The sequence below is a fragment of the Eublepharis macularius genome, chromosome 10 (genome assembly GCF_028583425.1).
Source record: "Eublepharis macularius isolate TG4126 chromosome 10, MPM_Emac_v1.0, whole genome shotgun sequence".
Taxonomy (NCBI): domain Eukaryota; kingdom Metazoa; phylum Chordata; class Lepidosauria; order Squamata; family Eublepharidae; genus Eublepharis; species Eublepharis macularius.
Genome location: NC_072799.1, coordinates 70,537,607 through 70,561,309, shown reverse-complemented (window position 1 = coordinate 70,561,309; position 23,703 = coordinate 70,537,607). Strand labels below are relative to the sequence as shown.

Here is a 23,703-nt window from a genome sequence, read left to right as displayed (position 1 = left end):
GCTCAATCACATCATGCCTGCTTAAATACGAGTATGGTCAAAAGCTAAAGGAAATCAGAGTTTATCACAACACTGACATGCAAAGACAGCAACATCTCATTGGTCCCAAACCTCCCAAGAACAGTGCTCACTTCCAAAAATATAATCATTTTATTAAAATATAAATAATTTCACTTTGAAAAATAATTAAAAGATTTAAATAATTTATTTTTTAAAGCCTTCTGAAAAATGAACCTTTCAAAGATATATATTTAAAATTGTGTGTGCACATGTGAATAAATATTCTTTAATTGTTCAGAAGTAGCATAACAAGTACAAACAAATGAAGGTAAAAGCTGAGCAATTTCACACCAGAAACCGGGTTAAGGGAAATTGTTAAAAGAAAGGATGGATCACATATCTAAAAGTATTTCTATGGGCCAAGCTACACATGACGAATGACACTTGAACGGCAAGTGGATTTAGTGGAGGGCAAGTGAACAGGGAGAAATACACTTGCCATTCAAGTGTCATTCGTCATGTGTAGCTTGGCCCTAAGATTCTATGAATTCTGGCCCAATGGTGTTTTCAAACAAAAACTCTGTAACCTCTTAGAGCCAAAACACACGTTAAGAAATACCTAGGTTCAGCACGTGTTCTCTTACCTCAAGGTTTGCCGGGATCTGTAGGCGTCCTGGAAGCTTAAAGTTTAGCATTTACAGAGCAGCAGGGAGGGAAATACAGGCGCCTGTATTTCCCTTCCCCTTCCTGCTGCTCTGTAAATGCTAAACTTTAAGCTTCCAGGATGCCTACAGATCCAAGCAAACTTTGAGGTAAGAGAACAAGTTTAGCATTTACAGAGCAGCAGAAAGAGGAAGGGAAATACAGGCGCCTGTATTTCCCTCCCTGCTGCTCTGTAAATGCTAAACTTTAAGCTTCCAGGACGCCTACAGATCCTGGCAAACCTTGAGGTAAGAGAACACGTGCTGAACCTAGGTATTTCTTAACGTGTGTTTTGGCTCTTAGCTGATCCAGATTAAAACCAACATGCTCAATGAGAGGAAGAATGCATGCAAATCTGGAGCTCTTCTTTAGCCTCAGATTCCTCAGAATGTCCTCAGATCTTGTTAAGCCTCACCATCTAAGTGGTACAGGCTGTCATATCTTTAGTAAGATCTCACAGCCCTTCTGAATGTAAGGACCTGAAATATACCCAACTCTGGTGAAATTGCACCCATGTGCAATGCACGCATTCCCCTTCCCACCAATGGAGTTACACTAAGCTAGGACTCAGTCTCTCCCTTTGGGATCCAATTGGTTGGTTGTTAAGGAAAACAGTTACAGATGCTGCCACTTGCTGCTGCCAGCCCAGTGCCTGCCTGCCTGCACTGCCACTGCATGATAACAACCAAACTGAAACATACAAACATTTGGTGGGGAAGTCATTACAACTTCATTTCCAGAATTTGTTTCGCCATTCAGAAAGCTGCTTTAACAAACCAAACCAGCAATTTATGGCTCATTTGTTTCGCTCTGCACACCCCTAGTAGCCAATATAAATTTCCCCATCAGACAAATAGTAGCACCCCTTGTCATTTCAAGTTGGAAAAATGGTTAAGCCCTGTCTCCCCATGCACTGTGGTCCTGATCCGTATCAAACCTGTGTATGCCTGGGAATTAAATTCTGAGTGGGAAACCCCTAAAACACATCAGTCAGAAATCTATGTGGGGAACACGTGGACTTTGGATGGTATATAGGCATGATCATACCATAGCGGCAATGCCATTGATGGCCCATTTCATGTTACTGTCCATGATTAGGAAGAGAAATATGAATTGTGGATAATAATGAAGAGCACAACTGGAAACATCTTAGAGATCAGTACCACTGTGAAATCAAATGACTTTTGTCATAGAAGCCATTACAGCAGAATTCCAACCCCACCTGCTAATGGTAGAGAAAATTAATGAATGTATTTCATAGTAAAGCTCTAAACCAACTAATCATGTGCCTCATACAATAATTTTGCCCAAATATTTTTTAGCTTCCTCTACAAAAACAGACACTCCGGCCATTTTCACACATCTTTAAAATAGTGCAATACTCTTGGAAGGAAGGCTGCCGGCTTCTTCACGCAATTTTTGACACCATCCGTTTACAAAACGCCTGACTAAGGATGGCATCAATAATCACGCGAGGAAGCCTGGCAGCCTTCCATGAATATCACGCTATTTTCAAGATGTGTGAAAACAGCCTCCATGTATATAAATTCCCATCAGATAAAAGCCCATAAGTATAAGCTGTAGACTAATCTGTACTCAAGGACAGAGCATGAATCAAAGGTATCCTTCATAGCTACCAAATATTGGATACCACATTACATCAGATTTGGACTGGCTAGTCACATAAAACTTTATTGACAGTCACAAAAATTTGACAATAACTTCTTTCCTGTCAAGTAGAAGGGATAGATTAGTTGGAACATGAGCTCATAAAAGCTAGCCGAAGGAAACTAATGAACATTCTCATAAAAATTGAGGCTAATTATGATCCTATGCTGCTGTCACTAGATTCAATTAAGAAGGGTGCTTGTTACAGAGATATGGGAACACAGTAGACAATAGTATGGAATGATGCTAGATGCAACATGAGTTCTGTATTAGCAACAGCAATATGTTTGCTATTTTTGATTCCTGTTCATTTACTCAGGCTAGACTTTTAAATATGGGTCAGGATTAACTGCAACAAATATGTTATTTCACAGGTTACGGCAAGATTTCTTTTTTAAAAATATAATTTGTTTTGAATTGCAAGCATTTCCTTTTTTGTGCCATTTTGTATTCTTATAATTCTCCATCATTTGTTAATAATCCACAATTCATTCATTTTCTTCACCTTATTTTTGCTTTTCATTTTGTTTTAACGCCTAGGGACAGAAAGAACTGCAGCAGAGCCAATCTAGAAATATTTTCATTGAGCAAAAACTGTGCATTAAATTTGCTGTATCAAGACCACCCTTTTTGTCCAAATTGGTCTGGCTCCATCTTCAGGTTTCAGAAACAATTCTCTGCAATTGAATAAAAACACAACTTGAGACCAAAGAGAGCAAAAGACATGCAAGCCACTTCCTTGAGAAATATCTCCCATTTTTAATATACAGTGCAGCCTAAGAAGAGTTACTCCAGTCTAAATGGGCTTAGGCTGGAGTAACTCTGTTTAGGATTGCACTGTTAGAATATGATTTTCATTTATGTAAGAAACTAGCTTTACAGTGACTTCTATGTTAAATATCAGATCTTATCACACCAAGGTGCATTGAAAGAAAATAAGCATCATACCATAGTGATGTGGCAAAACTTTCTCATGTTAGTTTATCATGTCCAATTACAGTGAGATTTGGCCTTTAACAGATTCTATTGAATTATATGAAAAAAAAGAAAAAATCATGGACAGGATGAGCAAAAGTAAACACACCAAAGTCATGTAATATTTCTGAGTCCATATTCGGATTACTAGAATGAGGAATGACATGAAACTACTTGAATATAGAGCAACTAAAGCCTCTTGTACAGCCATTATTAAGCCTTATTCTAGAACTAGGGTATGTAATCTTAGGGTCAGTCTATGTCGCCAGTTCTTTAACATTGAAAAATATAAGGGAATGTCTCTAAATTCAGAGGAGTGAGCCGTGTTAGTATGTAGCAACAAAATAGTGAAGAGTCCAGTAGCACCTTTAAGACTAACCAACTTTACTGTAGCATAAGCTTTCGAGAACCACAGCTCTCTTCATCAGATGAATGAAGAGAGCTGTGGTTCTCTCATCAGATGAAAAGAGCTGTGGTTCTCAAAAGCTTATGGTACAGTAAAGTTGGTTCATCTTAAAGGTGCTACTGGACTCTTTACTATTTTGTCTCTAAATTATAAATTCTATCATTACAATTCAAAAGTTATGTTTTTTATAGAAAGTTATTACAGCCTTTGTGGACTAAGTTACCTGAGAGGGAAAGGCACACCACTTGTATTATGTTATACATATTTATTAGTGTACACTGAGAGAAAGGATGGAAAGAAACAGCGGCCAATAGCAACAATGCAAGTCTCAAGGGATCTGAAACAAACCAGGATTCCCCTGTCAAGGCATCAAGGAGAAAATATTGGAAACGTACAATGTAATTTCTGCTTTTTTTTTTGCAAATGTACAAGTAGAAGCAGGAAGAATTGCTCTGTAGCAGATTTTCTACCCCATATAAGATTCCCAAAAGAGAGAGATTGAACCCAAAGTGCTGAACTTTCAGCCCATTTATATCTATCCATCTGCCTCTCTTTCTGTCTGTTCCAAAACCGTCAAACTGCTGTTTATTCTCATATACATATCCTGCCAAATGACTCTGATGGGTCTGAGAACACTACCGAGAGACCATCTCCTAACTCTTACCTTCTATTCAGAAAACATCTTCAGCCATTTAAGAACACTGACATTGTGTTATCACTAGAAACAAAGCCCGTTGTGGGAAAAAATACAACAAGCTCTAGAAAGGAAAGAGCGGGTAGGCAGGAATTCCCTCCTCCTCCATCACTGATCCCGGCTGGTGAAGGAGGGGGGTGGGCATTGCCACCTCATCCAGACCTGATCTCATCGACAAGAAGGGGTGATGGGCTTTGCTACCTGCTGCACATCTGATACAGGATGGGTAAAGGGGGGCAGGCATTGCCACCTGCTCCACTCCTGTTCCCTGCCTGGGCTTCCTACTGCAGCACGTTTTCTGGAGCCATATGTTGAGTTACCCAGGCTTTCCTCTGAGGCAGCGCCCTCTGGTGGTGCACCAGGGTATAAAGTGAGTTGTCTGGAACACGCTTACTCAATTATATAGTAAGATAGGCCCTGACCTCTCCCCCTCAAAATCATAGGCCTTGACTTCTCTCCCCCCAAGAATATCAAAAGTCATCTTCCATTCAAACATTACTTGTGATTGTTTCAGTACAACCTTCCCTGTAATTAAACAGACTTTCAAACCTTTTCATTTACAACACATGGCATCTGATGTTCTTGCAAGATTGAATTTCTGAGAAGGTAGAAATGGTTCCCTCTCTGACTGTGATGGTATTTATCTATTCTTATCTGCCAGCAACTTTAGTACCGCAAAAGTGTGACCAAAAGGGAAATAAACAGACTCAGCAATGCTGTAGTTTAGTTACTGAAAGTACTCTGTTCATAACAGCAAGTTAAAAATTTAAAAATCATATAAAATAGCAATTTCAGTGCATTTGGTATGATGATTCTGATTTTTCTTTCTTTTTCAGGATGATGATATAAGAGAGAATCGGTTCAGCTTTACGGGCTATGGAATGGGGCCACCATGTATACAAGCAAAAGATGGCATGGCTCCCAAAGGGCCAAATAATCCAGTTCAAGTTGTACCAAAAAGCCCTGAAGAAATGAGGAAGGTATTCATTGATCGAGCCAAGAAGATTGATACCATCTCCCGAGCTTGCTTTCCATTAGCCTTTCTGATATTCAACATTTTTTACTGGGTCATCTACAAAATCATTAGGCATGAAGACATTCACCAGTAAGTTAAGTACTAGAGGTTTCCAGTACTTAACCATTCTGGTTTTGTGTTACAATGGTACAAATACTGACTGGCTCGTTAAAGGGCATGAAGAAAAAAGAATCATATTTGACTTGCTATGCAAAGTCACAATGGAACAGAAGAATGACATTCAATGAAGATACGTATCTGCTACAACAGAGTTTTTAATTTCATATTAACTAAAACTAACCAACTTTTTCCAAGTAGAAACCAAACAAACCCTAGACTAAAACTGTACTGCCACTGTTTATACATACTGTTATGTGATGGTATAATATTTCTTTGAAGTTCCTTACTGCAATTTTTAATTCAAATGCATTTTTAAAATCTATCAAATGGGATTCCCAGATATCTTCAGCTAAGTGCCATGCTAACAGATATGCTATTACCATTTTCTAAAATCCGTAAAACTTTATAATCAAATACTGGCCTTGGCTTAAGATTCTGAAATTGTAACCATTGGTAGTTTCCCTTTTAAGTGATAAAACATGTTTTCTAGACTTAAAAACACTGCCAATGGCTTTTATAACAAACACAGGGCACGTTTTAGATTTATGGCACTTTAATAGGACACATCATACAATATCCTTCACAAAGATGCAATAGCTGCAGATCCACAAACCAACTCAATTATGTTTATAGTACTGCTTTTGTGGTACTCCAGACTGAGCAGTTGGTTGATTGCTGGTCATGTCTGTGATTATACAGATAGGGCTTTTTTTCTGGGAAAAGAGGTGGTGGAACTCAGTGGGTTGCCCTCGGAAAAAATGGTCACATGGCTGGTGGCCCCGCCCCCTGATCTCCAGACAGAGGGGAGTTTAGATTGCCCTCCACACCTCTTGGTGGCGTGGAGGGCAATCTAAACTCCCCTCTGTCTGGAGATCAGGGGGCGAGGCCACCGGCCATGTGACCATTTTCAAGAGGTTCTGGAACTCCGTTCCACCACATTCCATCTGAAAAAAAGCCCTGCAGATAGGTATGCTATGGCCAATTGTTAATATTTCCAAGATTATTCAAGATAGGCTAGTGTCTTATCATACCATATAGTACAAGTCACAACAGAATTGGACCTTTGGCTGATTTAATGAAACATTGGCCAGATCTTTGGCACTAAACTTATATGATAGGATGTGTGGCTAGACAATCTGTCATTCTTGTCACCTTCAAAGCTCAGGGGGGAGCAGAATTAGGATGCACCCCAGAGACAGAGAGAAGTATGTTTTTAAAACTATTGAAATTGTGGAAGCCTGTGAATGCACACTTACTTGCCTAATGTTCGTGCTTACTAGGAAGTATGTCCACTTTAACATGATGAGATTACCAGGTAAACATCCTTAAAGCCAATCTCTAAATCCCATTGATTTTACCTAGCATTATATGGGGACTGTCTCAGTTGAGCTCAACCAAAGGATGACGTTAGAAAATAATGTGGAATAACTCCTGCAGAAGGTCCTGCTCAGATAAGTGAAGCTGTTTTGATGTAGATATGAGGGACCAAGGCCATGAAGAGCTTTGTATGTGATAGCCAATAACTTAAATTGAACCCAGTAACAGATGAGCAGCCAACTGAGTGACTGCAGAATGGGAGTGCTCCGCATGCTCCATTTAGCTCCGGATAATAGCCGAGCTGCAAAGCTCAGCACCAAACTTATTTTGATGGGAGATTTATGTAGAATGCATCACAGTAATCTAGTCTCGATGTTACTGTGGTGTGAATCCAGACAGGAGACTTTCTTCTGAGCTAGACAGTGTTAAAAGAAAGCATTTTTAGCACCTGCATTCCTAGAGCATCATGGAGGATGTGAAGTCAATTCCAGGTGGAGGGTTGGATGACACTTCTAGATAACACTTTGGGAATCCCTACAATCTCCATGGTCTTTACCATAGAGACTGGGGAAATCCCTAGCTCGTCCCTTGTTCCTATTTCCCTTCCCCATGTTTTTTCTCTTGCTCCTCAAATCAGCGAGGGCCAAGAATGGGGGATTGCCTGCTGTTGGTCAAATGGCAAGCCTACATGCTCTGTTGCTCTCTAGTGGAGCTGTTAACATAGAAATGGTCTTCCCAGAGAATAGCTAATGTCAAAGCACATTATAAGACTTACATAGAATTATGCAAACTTATACAGGGAGAGAGAGACAGGTACAAATGTTAACTGGTTTCTTGAACACCTGCTTCATGCCACATGGGCAACCAATGTTGAAAAGTGGGATGGGATTTTCACAAGTAATTTGTAATATGGCATGGAAAGAAAGCCACTAGACATGCCTAAACTTTTACTTCTTTGGATTTGCAACTGTGGACTAACAGTATATGTTCTGTAAACACAGACAAGATAGCTGTTCTACAACACATCTAACCGGTTGGCATAATTTATATAGCAAATGTCTGGTAGTATAGCAAATGTGTGACCGTTATTAACATTGGCAAGGAAAGAAAACACACTCTACTTTGAAGGACAATTCATTTTTTAAAGTTTCTCTTTGTTTTTAATAATAATGATAACAGTCAATTTATATACCATCCTTCTGGACAACTTAACGGCTACTCAGAGCAGTTCACAAAGTATGTCACCCACAACAATCACCCTGTGAGGCAGGTGGGGCTGAGAGAGCTCTAGAGGAGCTGACTGACCCAAGACACCCAGCTGGCTTCAAGTGGAGGAGTGGGGAATCAAACCCGACTCTCCAGATTAGAGTCCTGCCACTCTTAACTACTACACCAGACTAGTTCTCAATTTTTAAAGAAAGAAAGAACTACATTGGAATTGCAATATTTTGTAAAGTATTTTTATGTTTAGAACTAATACTAAGATGACTGAAGAAAGGGGAAGGAAATATGATTTTAAGTGATTCCTCCATTCAGCCATTTAAGAATGATGGCTTCCTAAATGAATATTGCCTCCTGTGTTAAAAACACCTCCCTCGAACATGATGCATTTTTGATGTCTGTAGCAACAATGACTTTGAAATGCTTTCAAAGAAATGACACCAAAACCATGACTCATAAATTCTACTGAACTTTTTGGGAGAGTGTGCCCTATCAACCTGAACTAAGCAACAGATAGGGACTGTTTCACATTAATACAAGGCATTACAAACAAAACTAAACAGCACTAATAATTTTTTACATAGAATGTAAAGTGTATGCAAAGGGATAAATTAGGGAATAAACAGATGACTGACAATAATTTAGGTGATTTTTCAAACGTATGTCGACAGGGGCATTTAATTCATCTTACTCACTTGCAATTTAGACTGGTAAATAAACACTTTGTGTTGTCTCATGCCACAAAAAAAAATACCAGCAATCCACTAGTGCCTATTTTAAAAAATCCAAAATACCAGCAGGAATATGACAACCTATCACAAATAACTGTGGGAATGGTGTTTACAGGCCCTGTCAGGCAAACTACTGTTTCTTAAAGGCTAGTACATTTAATCCATCTTTATGAAAACCCTGAATGATTTTTATGAAGTGATGACAAGTTAGGAAGGTGTTTCCACTATATTCAAGACAGGTTATCCCATGATTTGGTTTTGTGGGATGCAGCCCACATAACTGTGCTACTATACAATCTCTGTTCATTTGGGTATGACTTGTTTGGGACCCTTCCCTGCATGAGCCTCATTGACATGAATAGAGGATTCTGGCTGGTGATTGTTGGAAATTAATGTTGGCTCAGATCTTGCATTCTTATGTGTCATTTAGGGCAGAAGAAAGCCCCAAACAAGCTTTTGCCTTGTATGAAAACATTCTGTAATTGATCTGTTTCAGAATCTGTCTCCTTCATCGGTATCTGCTCTATCTATCGTAGAATACATTAGTGTAAGGATTTTTTTTTGCACATCTATGTGGAAAAGTAAGAGACTTTTACAGCCCTGAATTATGACTAAAAGGCTTGTCACTGTCACCCCAAACAGCTACACTTATTATTGTATGATTATCTTACATATGGAAATGCTCCACAATCCAGTTGATGGTCTCTTCTTCTCTTGGCTTCTGCATCTCGATTTTTAAAAAAAATGAACAACACAATGTATTTTTGTCACAATGCTAAATCTTGCTGCCTCAGCAAATGAGTGCTTCAAATGGGACAAATAGTGTTCAGCTCCTGCAAATGTTGTACAAGATATGTGTGCATACATACGTGCCATCAAGTTGGAACAGACTTATGGTGACCCCAGCAAGGGGCTTTCAAGACAAGTGAGAAGCAGAGGTTGTTGGCCATTACCTTCCTCTGCAGAGTCTTCCCTGTTTTTTTTTTTAAAAGTAAAGATTAAAAAGAAGTGACCCTGCTTAGCTTTTGAGATTTGATGAGATCGGGCTATACCATGCCACCTTCCCTCCTGCAAAAGATATACCAGGGGAAAATATTAGCCTGAAAAAGTAAATCTGATTTATTTGGGAGGGCAAACCAATCTCATGGGAAGATACAAATTCAGTTCTTATAGAATCAATGGCAGTATCAAAGCTAAGGCAGGGGATCGTGTTGCTGTGGTATACTTTCAGAGATATCTGTATGTGTATCTGACCATGCAACACTGAACAATAGAAAGTGTGTGTTAGCGTTGCTGAACTTCCATGAAATGTTAACTCCTGGTTATTATTTTTTAAATGTTCTTTAGCTGTACTAGGGAGATATCCAGAAGTACTTTTTCTTCCATCGAAGGAGTAGCACCTTCTCAGTTCTCCCTGCAGTACAGGTATTTAACACACAGGCTTCCTATCTGGACCAGATCTTAGCCTCCCCAGCAATACAGCATGCTATTTAGGGCAGCTTTGGCTACCACATCTCTCTGTAAGGAAGCAGTGCTGAAAAAATGAAACTACAGCTTGAGGATTTAGGAACAGTTATACATGGAAATGACTGGAGGAAGGCAACTTTGGATATTGCTCTGATCTGAAATTCATTAGCATAGACCCTGCTTTTTTGGTGCATTTTTAAGATATGCACAGCTTTGGAGCATACCCACTGAGAATCTTAATAGAGGAATGAGAAATAATTGTATTATGACCCATGCTGACTTGCAATCATATTCCAAAAGTACAGCATTCCTGAATTTAAAGCTGCTCACTGCTTGGCAGCTTACTACACATTTAGATGCAAGGCACAGCAGGGTTGTCTGGTTGTAATTTTGATTATAATAGTTAGTTAATGTGTCCTTGCTTCACATTCTCTGTGATGCTTCCATGCATGGAAAAGGTTTCATTGAAAAGGCAAATGCTAATCAACTGCTGTAATCAATACCTTTTAATATGACTTAAGAAATGTCAGTGGCAGGTACTGCTTGTTTCAGTGGGATTGGAGAGTTCATCTGTGACCCTTGATCAGCCCTAATTTAATCATGCATACATACTTTTACTGAGCTTTCTTTGGTACATTACTACAAATTGATTATATATTTGAAAAGTACTGATTAGAGATGGGCATGAACCGAAATACGAACCAAAGTTAGTCACGAACTGGGCTGGTTCGTGTTTCACGAACTGGCGGTTCGTGGTTCGTGAACCAATGGTTCGTCAGAGCCTATTTCTGATGAACCGCCATGAACTTTATGCTGGTTTGCTTGATTCATTTATTGGTTCATCACTGCAGACAGCCTGGCACTGATAAATCAGTTTCCTAGGCATCAGAGGATGGACTTCTTGCATACCTTCTGCTGACCCAGAAGTGGCCTTCTTCTGGCCCAGAAGTGACAATTTGCTGACCTGGGCAAGTTCGTGAAAGTTCATGGTTCGTGAAATGCGACAAATCACGAACAGCACGGTTCGGTCTTTTTCCAGTTCATGCCCATCTCTAGTACTGATTGTTAATCTTTTTAGAAGCGCCTATTTCCTCTACATAATCCTAGGCTGACTTCTATAGAGACAATGTAAATGTGCACTTTAATTAGGAAGGGTAAAGAAGTCACTGGTGTAACAGAATGGATAGAATAACCATTCTTTTAGGTTTCACAGTTAAAAAATGAAGCTAAAATCTCCCTTAACCTTAAATATATATATATATACATAGTATTTTTCATAGTATTTTTTAACAGGATGGAAAAGATGCTTTATATAATCATTAAGCCCCAATTAAGTTATGAATGTAGAGAAGTGACATACTCAGAGCACAAAATAACCCTTGATAATGAAAAGATTCTGGTCTCAGTCTGACTAAGGTAGGAGTTATTTGGATGTAATGTATAGCTGTTTGAGATTAGCTTCTAATTAGTTCTTGATGAGCCCTGTAGCTCAATGAAACATTTTAATCTGTAAAAGAAGTCCACAGTTCATTCAACAAAACTTTATATTAAATAAGCATAAAGGTTTTTGGTTCTTTTGAACAGAGCATTAGTGTCTATTTTCAAATTAAGCTGCTTGAAAATTAAAAAGTGCACTTTCAAGTTTAGGGAGAACCTTTGTATGTGTGTGCGCTCATGTGTACGTGTAGTGTGGGAGGGGTTTTTTCCAGTGGTTACCAAAAATGGTGCCCCAAGGCAAAATGATAAGTTGTATCCAGTGGTTCCTAAATCATTATCAGTTTGAACTGTTCGTGGAAGCCACTGAGATTGAGGGAAGCATTTTGGTTCAAGGTTATCTGATGCTAATTCAGCCTGCATTTTTGCCATGCTTCAATATGATCGCACTTCTTCACTTTTGTCTCTGTGAAATATGCAAGAGACATTTCTTGAGTTTGTAATGACAACATCTGACAGAATAGTATCAATGGACTAAAGTCAGTATCAGCATTCTGAGGCTATTTACTTGTGAGCTGCATAAAAAGAAACTGTGCCATAAGCTTTTAACATGGAATTTAAATATTTATATACAGTAGCTTGTGTGATAGTGAGCCAAGCTTCTTTTAAAAGGCTACAGCAAAAAATGGATATAATACTGTGTCAAATACTTTGTGGTTTTTAATCATATCATCCTGTGAGTTCTCTCTGGACAACAACAATTGCCAGATTGTGTCTAGCAGTATTTCTTTTCAGCAAAATCCAATGCAAAGTGTCACCATGCATGAATCGGATAAAACTCCTTTCCTTTCTTGTATTAATCCTACATTGGACATTCCAGCTACTATACTCTGCTGATGGAAGGATTAAAAGGTGTGAGCAGATGATGGAATTCATGTTAATTGTAGAGGTTTTTGTTCTAAAATGAGAATAAAATCTAACATTTTTTCAAGATTCTGAAGCACCTGAAACTTAATAATTGAGTTCATAAATTCAAGGGGTTAATAGAAAACAAACTGATGTGGGGAAAGGGATGTTCTTTTCACTAGCAGTAATGAAACAAACAAGCTTCGGGTAAGAAAGATCCTGTGAACAATGTAGGATGTAGAAATTTACTCGGGATTGGATTCAAGCAGCATTTCTCCTCTTGCCTAATTACTCTCTTTCTTACTATTACCAACCAACACAGTTTTACCCCTCCATGCCCCATATTCCTCAGCATAGCCTTTTTGATGGTCAAACAGGATTCCCTTTCCACGAACGTCCACGAACTGGACTACTGGATCATTCGGTTTGTATTAAAGGGCCAGTTTAAATGACCATTTCCCCGGGGCCATTTAAACTTTTCCTGCCACTTGCAAGCGGCAGGGCCCTTTAAACAGCCCAACCCCCACCCCCCAGCCCCAGCCCCTCACCCCCCTCCCAAACTCCAGCCCCCCACTTCCCTTCCATCTGATGCTGGAGTGGTGGAGGCCTCCTCCGCTGCCCTGCAGGTCGGCGCAGCAGCACAGGATGCAGAAAAGGGCCCTTCCGCCCCTCAAATGGCAGCTGCAGCTACCATTTGAGGGGCGGGAGGGCCTTATTCTGTCTCCTTCGCTGCCCTGCAGGCTCGCAGGACAGTGGAGGCCATTTGAGGGGCGGAAAGGGCATTTTTTGCCTTCTCCTCTGCTGCGCGGGCCTGCAGGGCATAGAAGGAGGCCTCCACCACCCCAGCATCAGAGGGAAGGTAAGTGGAGGCTGGGGCTGGGGCTTGGGGGGGCTTGGGGTGGGGGTTGGGGCTGAGGGTGAGGGTGAGGGTGAGGGTGGGTGCTGGGGTTGGGGGAGTTTAAAGGGCCCTGCAGCTTGCAAGCGGCAGATCCCTTTAAACTATCAGCTGGCAGGCAGCAGGGGAGATTCCCTCGCCTGCCAGCTGATAGTTTAAAGGGCCCTGCCCTGTGCAAGCGGCAGGAAAGGGGCATTTAAATGATTAAATGCCCCTTTCCCTACCAGAAAGCGGCATTTAAACCCCACGAACCACAAACCACAAACTGGTTCATAACTGGGCCAGTTCCATGCCAGTTCGTGGTTTGGTGTTCATGGAAACCCCACGAACCACAAACCCCATGGTCCGTTTTTTTTTTCTGGTTCGTGCCCATGTCTACTCCAGACTACATCAGAGCAAAATCTGTATGCATCTGTAAAATGTAGCTAGCAGAACAATCAAACAATCTGTATGGAGGGATGTATTGGCAAAAATGTATTATCTCATGCTACAACTTGCAGCAATTCCAATCCATAGTTTTCTATCAGCTACAGTCAACAAAATCCTGGAACCCTTGCAAGGTTTGTGTAGGAGTTGTCTCTAAGTCATCATTTCTCATTAATCCCTCTAGCATTGTACAAATAAATACTAAGTATCTCCAGGCACCCGTTTCCTACTGCAGCCCTTTCCACCCCTGAAAAGTTATTCTTGACATTTCGAGAAATTCAATGTTAGGAATGGAAGGAGGACTTATGGTTGTTGTGGGTTTTCCGGGCTGTATTGCCGTGGTCTTGGCATTCAATGTTAGGAATGGAAGGAGGACTTATGGTTGTTGTGGGTTTTCTGGGCTGTATTGCCGTGGTCTTGGCATTGTAGTTCCTGACGTTTCGCCAGCAGCTGTGGCTGGCATCTTCAGAGGTGTAGCACCAAAAGACAGAGATCTCTCAGTGAAGGAGGACTTAATTTATTTAAAAGTTTCTATTCTGCCCTTCTTGCATTCCAGGCAGCTTACAATCAGTTTTCAAAGATGTTTTAAAAATGAAAGATCAGTGTTATTAATCATGAAAAAGCCCTGTGAACCGAGACACTTCTGCATGTTCTACAAGAAGTTAACTTTATCATACATCTTCCAGCAAGCCATTCCAAAACGTAAGCACTGGCATGGAGAAACCACAGACCTTGTTACCTATGGACTAGCCAACTAAAGAGCACTATCAGCATCAGGGACAACGAGTGCCTCTAAGCTGCCGTGTGGGTACCGATGAGGACAGTACACTGCTCTATACTATCCCCACCATGTACGTCACTTCCAGTGTTTGAACAATTTTATAAGAACCAGCACCTTGAACAGAACCCAGAAGTAAGTGGGCAAGTGGTATTTCATGATCAGTTTCATCAATTTACTTTGCCTAAGTCCACCCCCTATGGGGTGGCTATATTTCTGATTAATAGCAAAGAATCTCCAGACTGACTGATTGTATTGCTGTTCTTCCAATCATCTGCCATTATTATCATGGTATCCTTCTGGACTGCCTTTCTGGGAGGAGACTGGGGGGCTCTGTGATAGTCTCAGTCCTACCTTGAAGGTAGGTTTCAAAGCATGGTGCTGGGATTGCTGCCCCACACCTTGGCCTCTGGCCTATGGGGTTCTACAAGGTTCTGTCTTATCCCTCATGCGTTTTAACATCTATGTAAAGCTGCTGGGAGAGATCTGGGCTGACTTGTCACCAATATGTGGATGACACTCAGCTCTATCTCACACTCCAACAGATGCCAGGGAGGACGGGGAAACCATGAGCAGGTGCTTGCCAGCACTTTGGGGATGGATGAGGGCTAACAAGATGAAACTTTATCCTGACAAAACAGAAGTGCTACAAGTGGAGAGAAGGTTTGACCCAGGAATGGGTGTGTTCCCCTGTTCTGGATGGGAGTGCTGCTGGATCTGGGGATGTAAGCAGTCGGCCCAGCCTTCACCATCTTTAATAGCCATTTAATATGGCTACTTTTGATATTAAATGTCACCAGGCCACTGGATTTAAAATGGCAGTTTGTATTGCAGCCAGGGGGATTCCAGCTAACAGTTGTTGAGTCCTGCCTCAGAGACCCAGACATGAATGGAATGCTGCATAGGAATGCGGGGTGATCAGTGGTGATTGAATATGCAGTCCCTCCAGCTCCGGGAAGAGTCCAGTGCAACAAAGGTCTCGCAGAATCATCCCTACTTAACACATTCCTTTCCCTCCTTTCGTGATGAGATCTCCTGTCCTTGATTGACGAGCTAATCAAATGGCATTCGTAAGTATTTATAAATTCATTCCTGGGAAGCAAAATCAAAAAGAGTCCAGTAGCACCTTTAAGACTAACCAATTTTATTGTAGCATAAGCTTTCGAGAATCAAGTTCTCTTCGTCAGATGCATGGTACAGAGACTGGTCAAATATAGAAGAGGAGGGGGGGAGGGGAGGAGAGAGAAGATGCAATTGGGGGGGGGAGGGAGGATGCAACCAAAACATTCCTTTGCTAGTAAATGTAAACATCTCCTTTTGGTGTGGGGATCAGTTGGCTTCAAAGGAGTTTGCCGTGTTAGTTTGTAGCAGTAAAACAGCTAGACCATCCCAATTCCAATGCAGTATAAGCCTTCAGTAACCACAGCTCTCCCTGTCAGATGCATCTGACAAAGAGATCTGTGGTCCCCAAAAGCCCACGCCAGGTGCCACTGAGCTCCCCCAGACCCCGCCTCTGTAAAGAGAATCTGTTACCTGTGATAATGTGATAACCATTCATAGTCCCTATTCAGTCCCAGCTTGACAGAGTCAAATTTGCATATGAATTCCAGTTCAGCAGTCTCCCGTTGGATTTTGTTTTTGAAAGGTTTCTGTTGAACTACAGTGACCTTTAAGTCTTTGATGGAATGTCCTGGTAGATTGAAGTGTTCTCCCACTGGTTTCTGGATGTTTCCATTTCTAATGTCAGATTTGCGTCCATTTATTCTTTTGCGTAGAGGTTGGCTGGTTTGTCCAATGTACAGAGCAGAAGGACATTGTTGGCACATGAGGGCATATATCAGATTGGAGGATGAGCAGCTATAAGAGCCAGAGATAGTGTAGTTGATGCCATTGGGTCCTGTAATTATATTTCCAGGGTAGATATGAGGGCAGAGCTGGCATCTGGGTCTGTTGCAGGACCTGGTACCTGTGCTGGTGACTCTGCTGGCCGATTCATGATTGTGAGTGAGAAGTCATTTAAGGTCGGGGGGCTCTCTGTAGGCAAGGAAAGGTCTTCCACCCAGGGCTTCTGAGAGAGAGGTATCATTTTCCAGGATGGGTTGTAGCTCACTGATGATACGTTGGATGGGTTTGAGCTGGGAGCTCTAGGTGACAACCAGTGGTGTTCTGTTGTTAGTTCCTTTAGGTTTGTCCTGGAGCAGGCTGTTTCTGGGTACTAGTCTGGCCCTGTTGATTTGTTTCTTCACTTAATTTGGTGGGTACTGTAGTCCCAAGAATGCTTGTTGTAAATCTCTGATCTCCAATCTGATATATGCCCTCATGTGCACTGTAGTCACTGTAGTTCAACAGAAATCTTTCAAAACCAAAATCCAATGGGAGGCTGCTGAATTGGAATTCATATGCAAATTTGACTCTGTCAAGCTGGAACTGAATAGGGACTATGAATGGTTATCACATTATCACAGGTAACAGATTTCCTTTACAGAGGTGGGGTCTGGGGGAGCCCAGTGGCACCTGGTGTGGGCTTTCGGGGACCACAGTTCTCTTTGTCAGATGTATCTGACGGGGAGAGCTGTGGTTATCGAAGGCTTATACTGCATTGGAATTGGATGGTCTAGCTGTTTTACTGCTACAAACTAACACGGCAAACTCCTTTGAAGCCAACTGATCCCCACACCAAAAGGAGATGTTTACATTTACTAGCAAAGGAATGTTTTGGTTGCATCCTCCCCCCCCCCATTGCATCTTCTCTCTCCTCCCCTCCTCCCCCCTCCTCTTCTATATTTGACCAGTTTCTGTACCATGCATCTGACGAAGAGAACTTGATTATCGAAAGCTTATGCTACAATAAAATTGGTTAGTCTTAAAGGTGCTACTGGACTCTTTTTGATTTTGCTACCACAGACTAACACGGCTAACTCCTCTGCATCTATTCCTGGGAAGGTACATTCCCCAACTAAACTCATCAACTTAGCTCCGGTGGACTTCCTTAGCAAACTGCCCCTTTGTGCAGTGCTAGAACAAATTCTGCATTCTCTTTCACATGCCCCAGCACCTGCCAATCAAGGTAATCAAACCTTTTGTTAATTCCAGGAACTGACCATTGGAATCTTTGTTCCAACTACTAGGTGGGATCCCCCACCTCAGGGTACATTTTACCCCATTCAAATTGTACACGCTTACCAGATCCAAAGTGCTGTGCCCTTGAGGTTTTCACTAAGCGTCTTGCTCTCCTGGCCAAGAACGCTGGCGTTTGAAACTACTTTCTTCTCCCATGGACTGGACTACTCTTCAGGATAGGTAGATATACTTGTTCCCCTCACTCTATTTCAACTTCTGACTAGCTTCCTAGGACTCTGTGTGTGTGTAACCATTTTTACCCTGTATTCCCATGTGTATGTGCATGCATTTTTCCTTTTTAATAAAAGTTTGCTCTTTGAATTTAAAGCACCAGCCTCGTTTGTTAAATTGGAAGGGACCTCATAAAAACTGATGAAAAAGATCCTGCAGTTACTGAGCTCTTGCATAGCTGTCTTACTTGCTTGCTAATTCCTCCACAATTCTCTTAATTGCAAGGAGAATTACCAACTCCGGTAACAGAGAGTGCTGCTGGATCTCGGCTTTCTGGTGGATAAACAGGGGGCAATGGTGGTCAGGGGTCACTTTTACCAGCTCCAATGAGACTCGCAGCCGTCATAGCAGACTAACCCCTCTCCCTTTTCTTTGCCAGCAATAAGGAAGTGTCAAAAGAGATGAAGATATTGGGAGACTTGTGATTAGGTCCTCCCAGTGTTCTAAAAATTCTAGTAGAAACCAAATGGCAAGGAAAGAGAAGTCTTAACTCCACATGTGCAGTCTACCGATCAGCAAAACACCATTAGCTTTCAAAGGAAAAAAACGGGTATCCATATTTTTCCCTTCTTGGGCTAACAGCAGCATGGACATAATAGTTCTTACAGGCAAAAGTGTGTCGGTAGAGAATTAAGACCCTCTTACATCTCCACATGGCCACAGTCTGGACTGGGACAGATTCCCCCTTGCATTTATTTTTTGAAAGGCTTTGAGGGATCAATGATCTGTCTTGTCTAATTTGACAGAGATGGAGCAAACACAGAGAGGACAGTGTTTTTAAAATAGATTTATGTGTTTACATTATATTTTGTGTGCATGTGTGTTTTAATCTTATCTTTTGGAATCGATTCCTGCAGTGAGAGGGACCGGTGTTCAGCTTGAACTTGGCTGCAGCAAGTCCAGGCAGTGACAGCTTTGGCTTTGCCCCTCCCTTCCTGTGCTGCCACCTCCCAGAAGTAAGCCAAGGCCCTGAAGCTTGGCAGTGCTACAGACTGGAGCTCAGTTCAGATCCAGCCACTCTCAATGTGGGTTGGGGAGGCAGCAACAGGGTCCATCTATCACCTTCCAGACTGTTGAAAGCTGGAAGGCAGCCAAGCCCTTGGCACAAGCAGGGCCAAAATGTAAAAAAGAGAGAGAGGTGTGGGTTTTTCCACAGCTCTTCTTTCTGATTTCCTTTTCCCACCACTGGGAGGAAGGTGGCCCATAATCTCTTCCCCCAGTATAGGAATTTCAGCCTTATGAACAACCTATGAGAGCCACAACCCACAGCTGGAAAATCACTGGTCTAAATATATTTACAGCACATTGCCAAGGTCCAAAGGGTATTTTAAAAACAATCTTGCTATGAATACACCTGTGAAAATTAGGAATAGATCCCTGATAATCAATGTAGCCAACTAAGACAAAATACAACTCAGACTAAAAAAAATGTGGCATATTTTTGTCCAATATAAATGGCCATTAAAAACACACACAAAGTGGAAACTCCTTATACCTTTGAAATAATACCTTTGGATTATTTCATGTGTTTCATTTATACATGTGCTACACCTATGGAATGGAGTGGCCTGCTGTAAAATGTAGATTAAAAATAACTATAGTAACAGTAATAGATATGTGATCTTCACTTTATGTTCATTGTTTTCACATGTCAGAAGTGTTAGTCAAAAAACATTGGATGAAATGTTCTTTATGGCTTTTTTGAAAATGCCATTCTTTATTCCTAGTATACTTTATTTATCAGTGCCACTTCAAGGAAGCCACAAGGTGGCTCTCTTCTATCGTCTGCTAGAGTATATCATACACATGTGAGTTTCTTTGAGGCCAATTTAAGCAAATGTGTACAAGTTTTCGGTTTTAGGACAGATGTAAGCATATCCTCCAACATTTCAGAGATGAAAATAGGGCATACTTGTAACAACCCAATTCTCATCTAAAGAATCATTGCCTAACAGTGCAACCTAAGCACAGTTATAATGTTCTAAGCTCATTGATTTAAATGAGCTTAGAAAGGTATGTCTCTGCTTAGGACTGTATTGTCAGTTTCCAGATTTCACAAACACTATCACATGTCACTTAAGACTATATGTGGCACTCCTTTACACTGCAATAGCCTGCACTGATTTAAAAGCCAAGATTGGCCAGTTTTTTTGGATTTAAACAATGCAATTGTCTTAAAATTGAATATACCATGGCAGCTGCAATATGTTAAGCATAAGGACGCAGAACTTTACAGCAAACATTGTTGGTAGGTGAACATATCATTTTTGACAGTTACAACCACTTGTGATCCAGGCATCGAATCTCTTGCCTCAGTGCTGTCTAACTCGAGTTTGGTGCCAGATTGCTTTGTAATGGTAGCTGTACAGCTGTAGTTGCATATCCTTTTTGCATCTGTGCAGTAGTAGCTTCAATTGTCTCCCAGAGTCATGGATGGTCAGGTCAGATAATTAAATGACACATGCAGAGTAAACTACAGCTCCCATAAGGCAGTGCAAAGATGTACATGCATGAAGTAATGTCGATAACATGAACTGAGACAAACACCAAACTGTAAGACATGATTTACATGACTGACTAATCATGTGCATTCTTTCTTTAGACAATTGGCTGTAGAGTATCATGTAGCCATGATAGGTCTTTGAGGGAGGGAACTAGGGCTTCCATTGGGTTGTCAGTAATCATGCATGGAATTCTGCCAGTTGTGCCATTGTGGAATGGAACGGAACCCACTGAATAGGTCTGAAGCGGCTCAAAAACAGTTGAACTGCTTGATGAAAAATCAGCTGTGTGCTCATGACTGGTGAACAGAAGATGAGATGAATCATTCGGTACTCAAGCACCTCTACTCAGTAAGTGGCAGGTGGTGTACCTCATATCACTTTAGTATTCAAGTACACGCATGTGCAATGACTTTATCATTGCCTCACTGAAGGTCTGAAGAAAACCTCTCTCTGACCTGAAGGTGTTAATTATTCTCACTCGGGTACATACTATTCCTTCCGAGAACCTTTACTCAGCAAAGATGTGCAAAGATCAAATTTGCTGGTGTTGGCCTTCACAATCTGAGCACCTTGTCTGTTTTTATCAGAGACAGAAATGCAATGATCCATGCAACTGTGACCCACGTTTCAGACATTTCCAGCCTGAGCTGAAGTCAGATAGAATGAAAATGACTCGGCCAAACAAGGCAGACTCAGCATGGATATTGAAATCCTCAAGGAGAATAATCCTAGGAGTCTCCAGTACCAAACCAGAGACCTCTTCCACAAGCTAAGAGAGCCCACATGATCTAGCTGCATGGTAATAAGTAATCAAGGACAAATACTGTTTATTCCAGAAATTTTTAGAAGGAGAAAACGCATCGACAACTCTCCTGCTGCCCTTCTCTGGTGTTAGCCATGACAGAATAGATCCACTTTTATTATCCAGCCAGGTTTCAATCAAAGAAGTCAGACCTATATTCTCTACCAGAAATAAATCATGAAAGAAAGAGCTAGTTAATTATAGACTCATCATTGACTAAAAAATATAAGACATGTGGACGTTATTTATAGGGATGACCACAACCACGTACTCTAGGATGGTTCAGAAATTGGGCAAGAAGCAAACACCATAACATCGCCCTCCCATTCTCCATTACAGATGCCACAAAATTCATGGTAAACATGTCTGATCATTGAACATACCTTGTTAAGATCACCTGTGAACTGACATCTAATCTGTTCAGCTGTCCATTTATAAACAAATTAAATAGCACCATTCCCATAGTGGTCTTTGTGGGAACCCACTGCTTAACTCCCTCCATTGAAAGAACTCCTAATTTCCACAAAAAACTGACCCTCCTTCCGTCTCTGTACTTCCCATACCTGCACACTTACTGCTGCATCACAATGGTGCAACTTGGTCTGTCCCTCATATTCATATCCTTTCTTTGGATCCTGCTCTTAAGGCGTTTATCATTAGTGCCGAATGGTGCAATGAAGCGATTTCAACATATGTTTCAGTTTAATTATGATGTGTTAATATCAAGGCAGCTCATATGAGTCATATTTTAAAAGGCCCAAGTGGGGTGTGCCTTTATTTAAGCAAAATTATCGTAGATACGAAGTGAGTAAATCAGAGATGAACAAGTGATAATATAATTGTCTCCTAAGGAACAGGAGACTCAGAAAATTAAAGATCATTCTTGAAATATATCAAGACATATTTGAGGTTATCATACCGCTGAACACATATATCTGTCAACTAAAAGGAAGTGTTTTATTTGCTTTCTGAGAACAGATAGTTCCTGTGATACCATTTCAGCTCACAGTGATGAGTGCTCTGATTCAGAGACATAGCAAGGTCCAAGCCTATGTGGATAGTAAGTAATTGGGGGGGGGGAATTAGCGGCAAGGAGTAAAGCTATGCAAGAGGGGTAACTATGGGATAACTCCACCAGTATTTACGGGGTCCTTTCCCCAAGGTAGGAGACGAGGCTTAGTACTTTTAAGTTCAAAGAGTATTTTTATTTAAAGAAGAAAAACCAGCATACACTCAAGAGATGATTTAAAAAATGGTTGGTACACACACACACACACACACACACAGAGTCCTAGGAAGCTATCCAGAAATTGGAATAGAGTGGGGGGGGGAGGATATTTAACAATCTCAGAGAGTAGAACAGTCCATGGAGGAAGAGAGCTTCGAACGTCCAGTGTTCTCGGCCAGAGAGAGACTTAGGGGCCCCAAGGGAGCAGCACTTGGATCCAGTAAGAGTTCACAGTTGGAATGGGGCAAGAGCCCTAGTTCTTATAGGGCAAAACATGTCCTGAGGCTGGAGAGTCCCCTCAGCCATTGGAACAAAGACCATAAAGGTCAGTCTCTGAAAATTACCAAGGTTTGATTACTTTGATTACTTGCTGCCAGGGTGTGTGAATGGAAATTCAAAGTCTCTCCTGCTGCCCCACAGAGCTGAGTTGATGAATTTAGACTTGAAGATGCATGTTTCCGGAGCCAAATTAAACTTCTCCGTGCTGGTTGATTGATGCTCGATCTTGGGGTGGGGATTTCATCTCGGAAGGAGGATATCGGAATGTGTTAAGTGGGGTGACACAATGAGACCCTGTCTTATCACAGCTCACGTCCGTAGCTGGGAAGGCCATAAATACAATCACCCCGGTCACTCTGCATTAGCATGAACATTCCTTTCATGCTTGATCCTCCAGACAGGACTCAGCAACGCTCGCTGCCCAGCCGGCTGGAATTCCCCCTGATGCAGGTCAAGCTGCATTTAATCCAGGGGCCCTGTGATTTTATATTTAATCCAGGGCCGACTACTTACACTGCAGTGAGGAGAAAGGAAGGTTTGCAAGATTACGGAGGAGATGATTGGAAGCCTCAGGCTGCCTGGCCAGTCAGGCAGAAAGGCACATATTTAAACAAGCTCCACTTCTCAGGATCAGAAATTGCCTTTTTCAAACTCCCCTTGGATTTGCCCTTTCATAAAACTGCATGGGATTAGCTGGTTGCATTGGGATTAGGCAGGAATGTTTTGTGTCCTTCTCTGACTTGCTGAAAGAAGGACCATTTTTCACCTGCTTTCGTCATTCCCT

General features: G+C 41.4%; 1 protein-coding gene across 1 annotated transcript in view; it reads left to right on the top strand.

Moving 5' to 3' along the window:
* GLRA3 (glycine receptor alpha 3) overlaps positions 1-5,554 on the top strand; it is a 74,722-nt gene extending 69,168 nt beyond the window's left edge. Inside the window, exon 9 of the mRNA XM_054990260.1 lies at positions 5,282-5,554. Within this exon, the coding sequence (XP_054846235.1) occupies positions 5,282-5,554 (273 nt within the window). The remainder of the gene's footprint in view (positions 1-5,281) is intronic.
* The last annotated feature ends 18,149 nt before the right edge of the window (positions 5,555-23,703 follow it).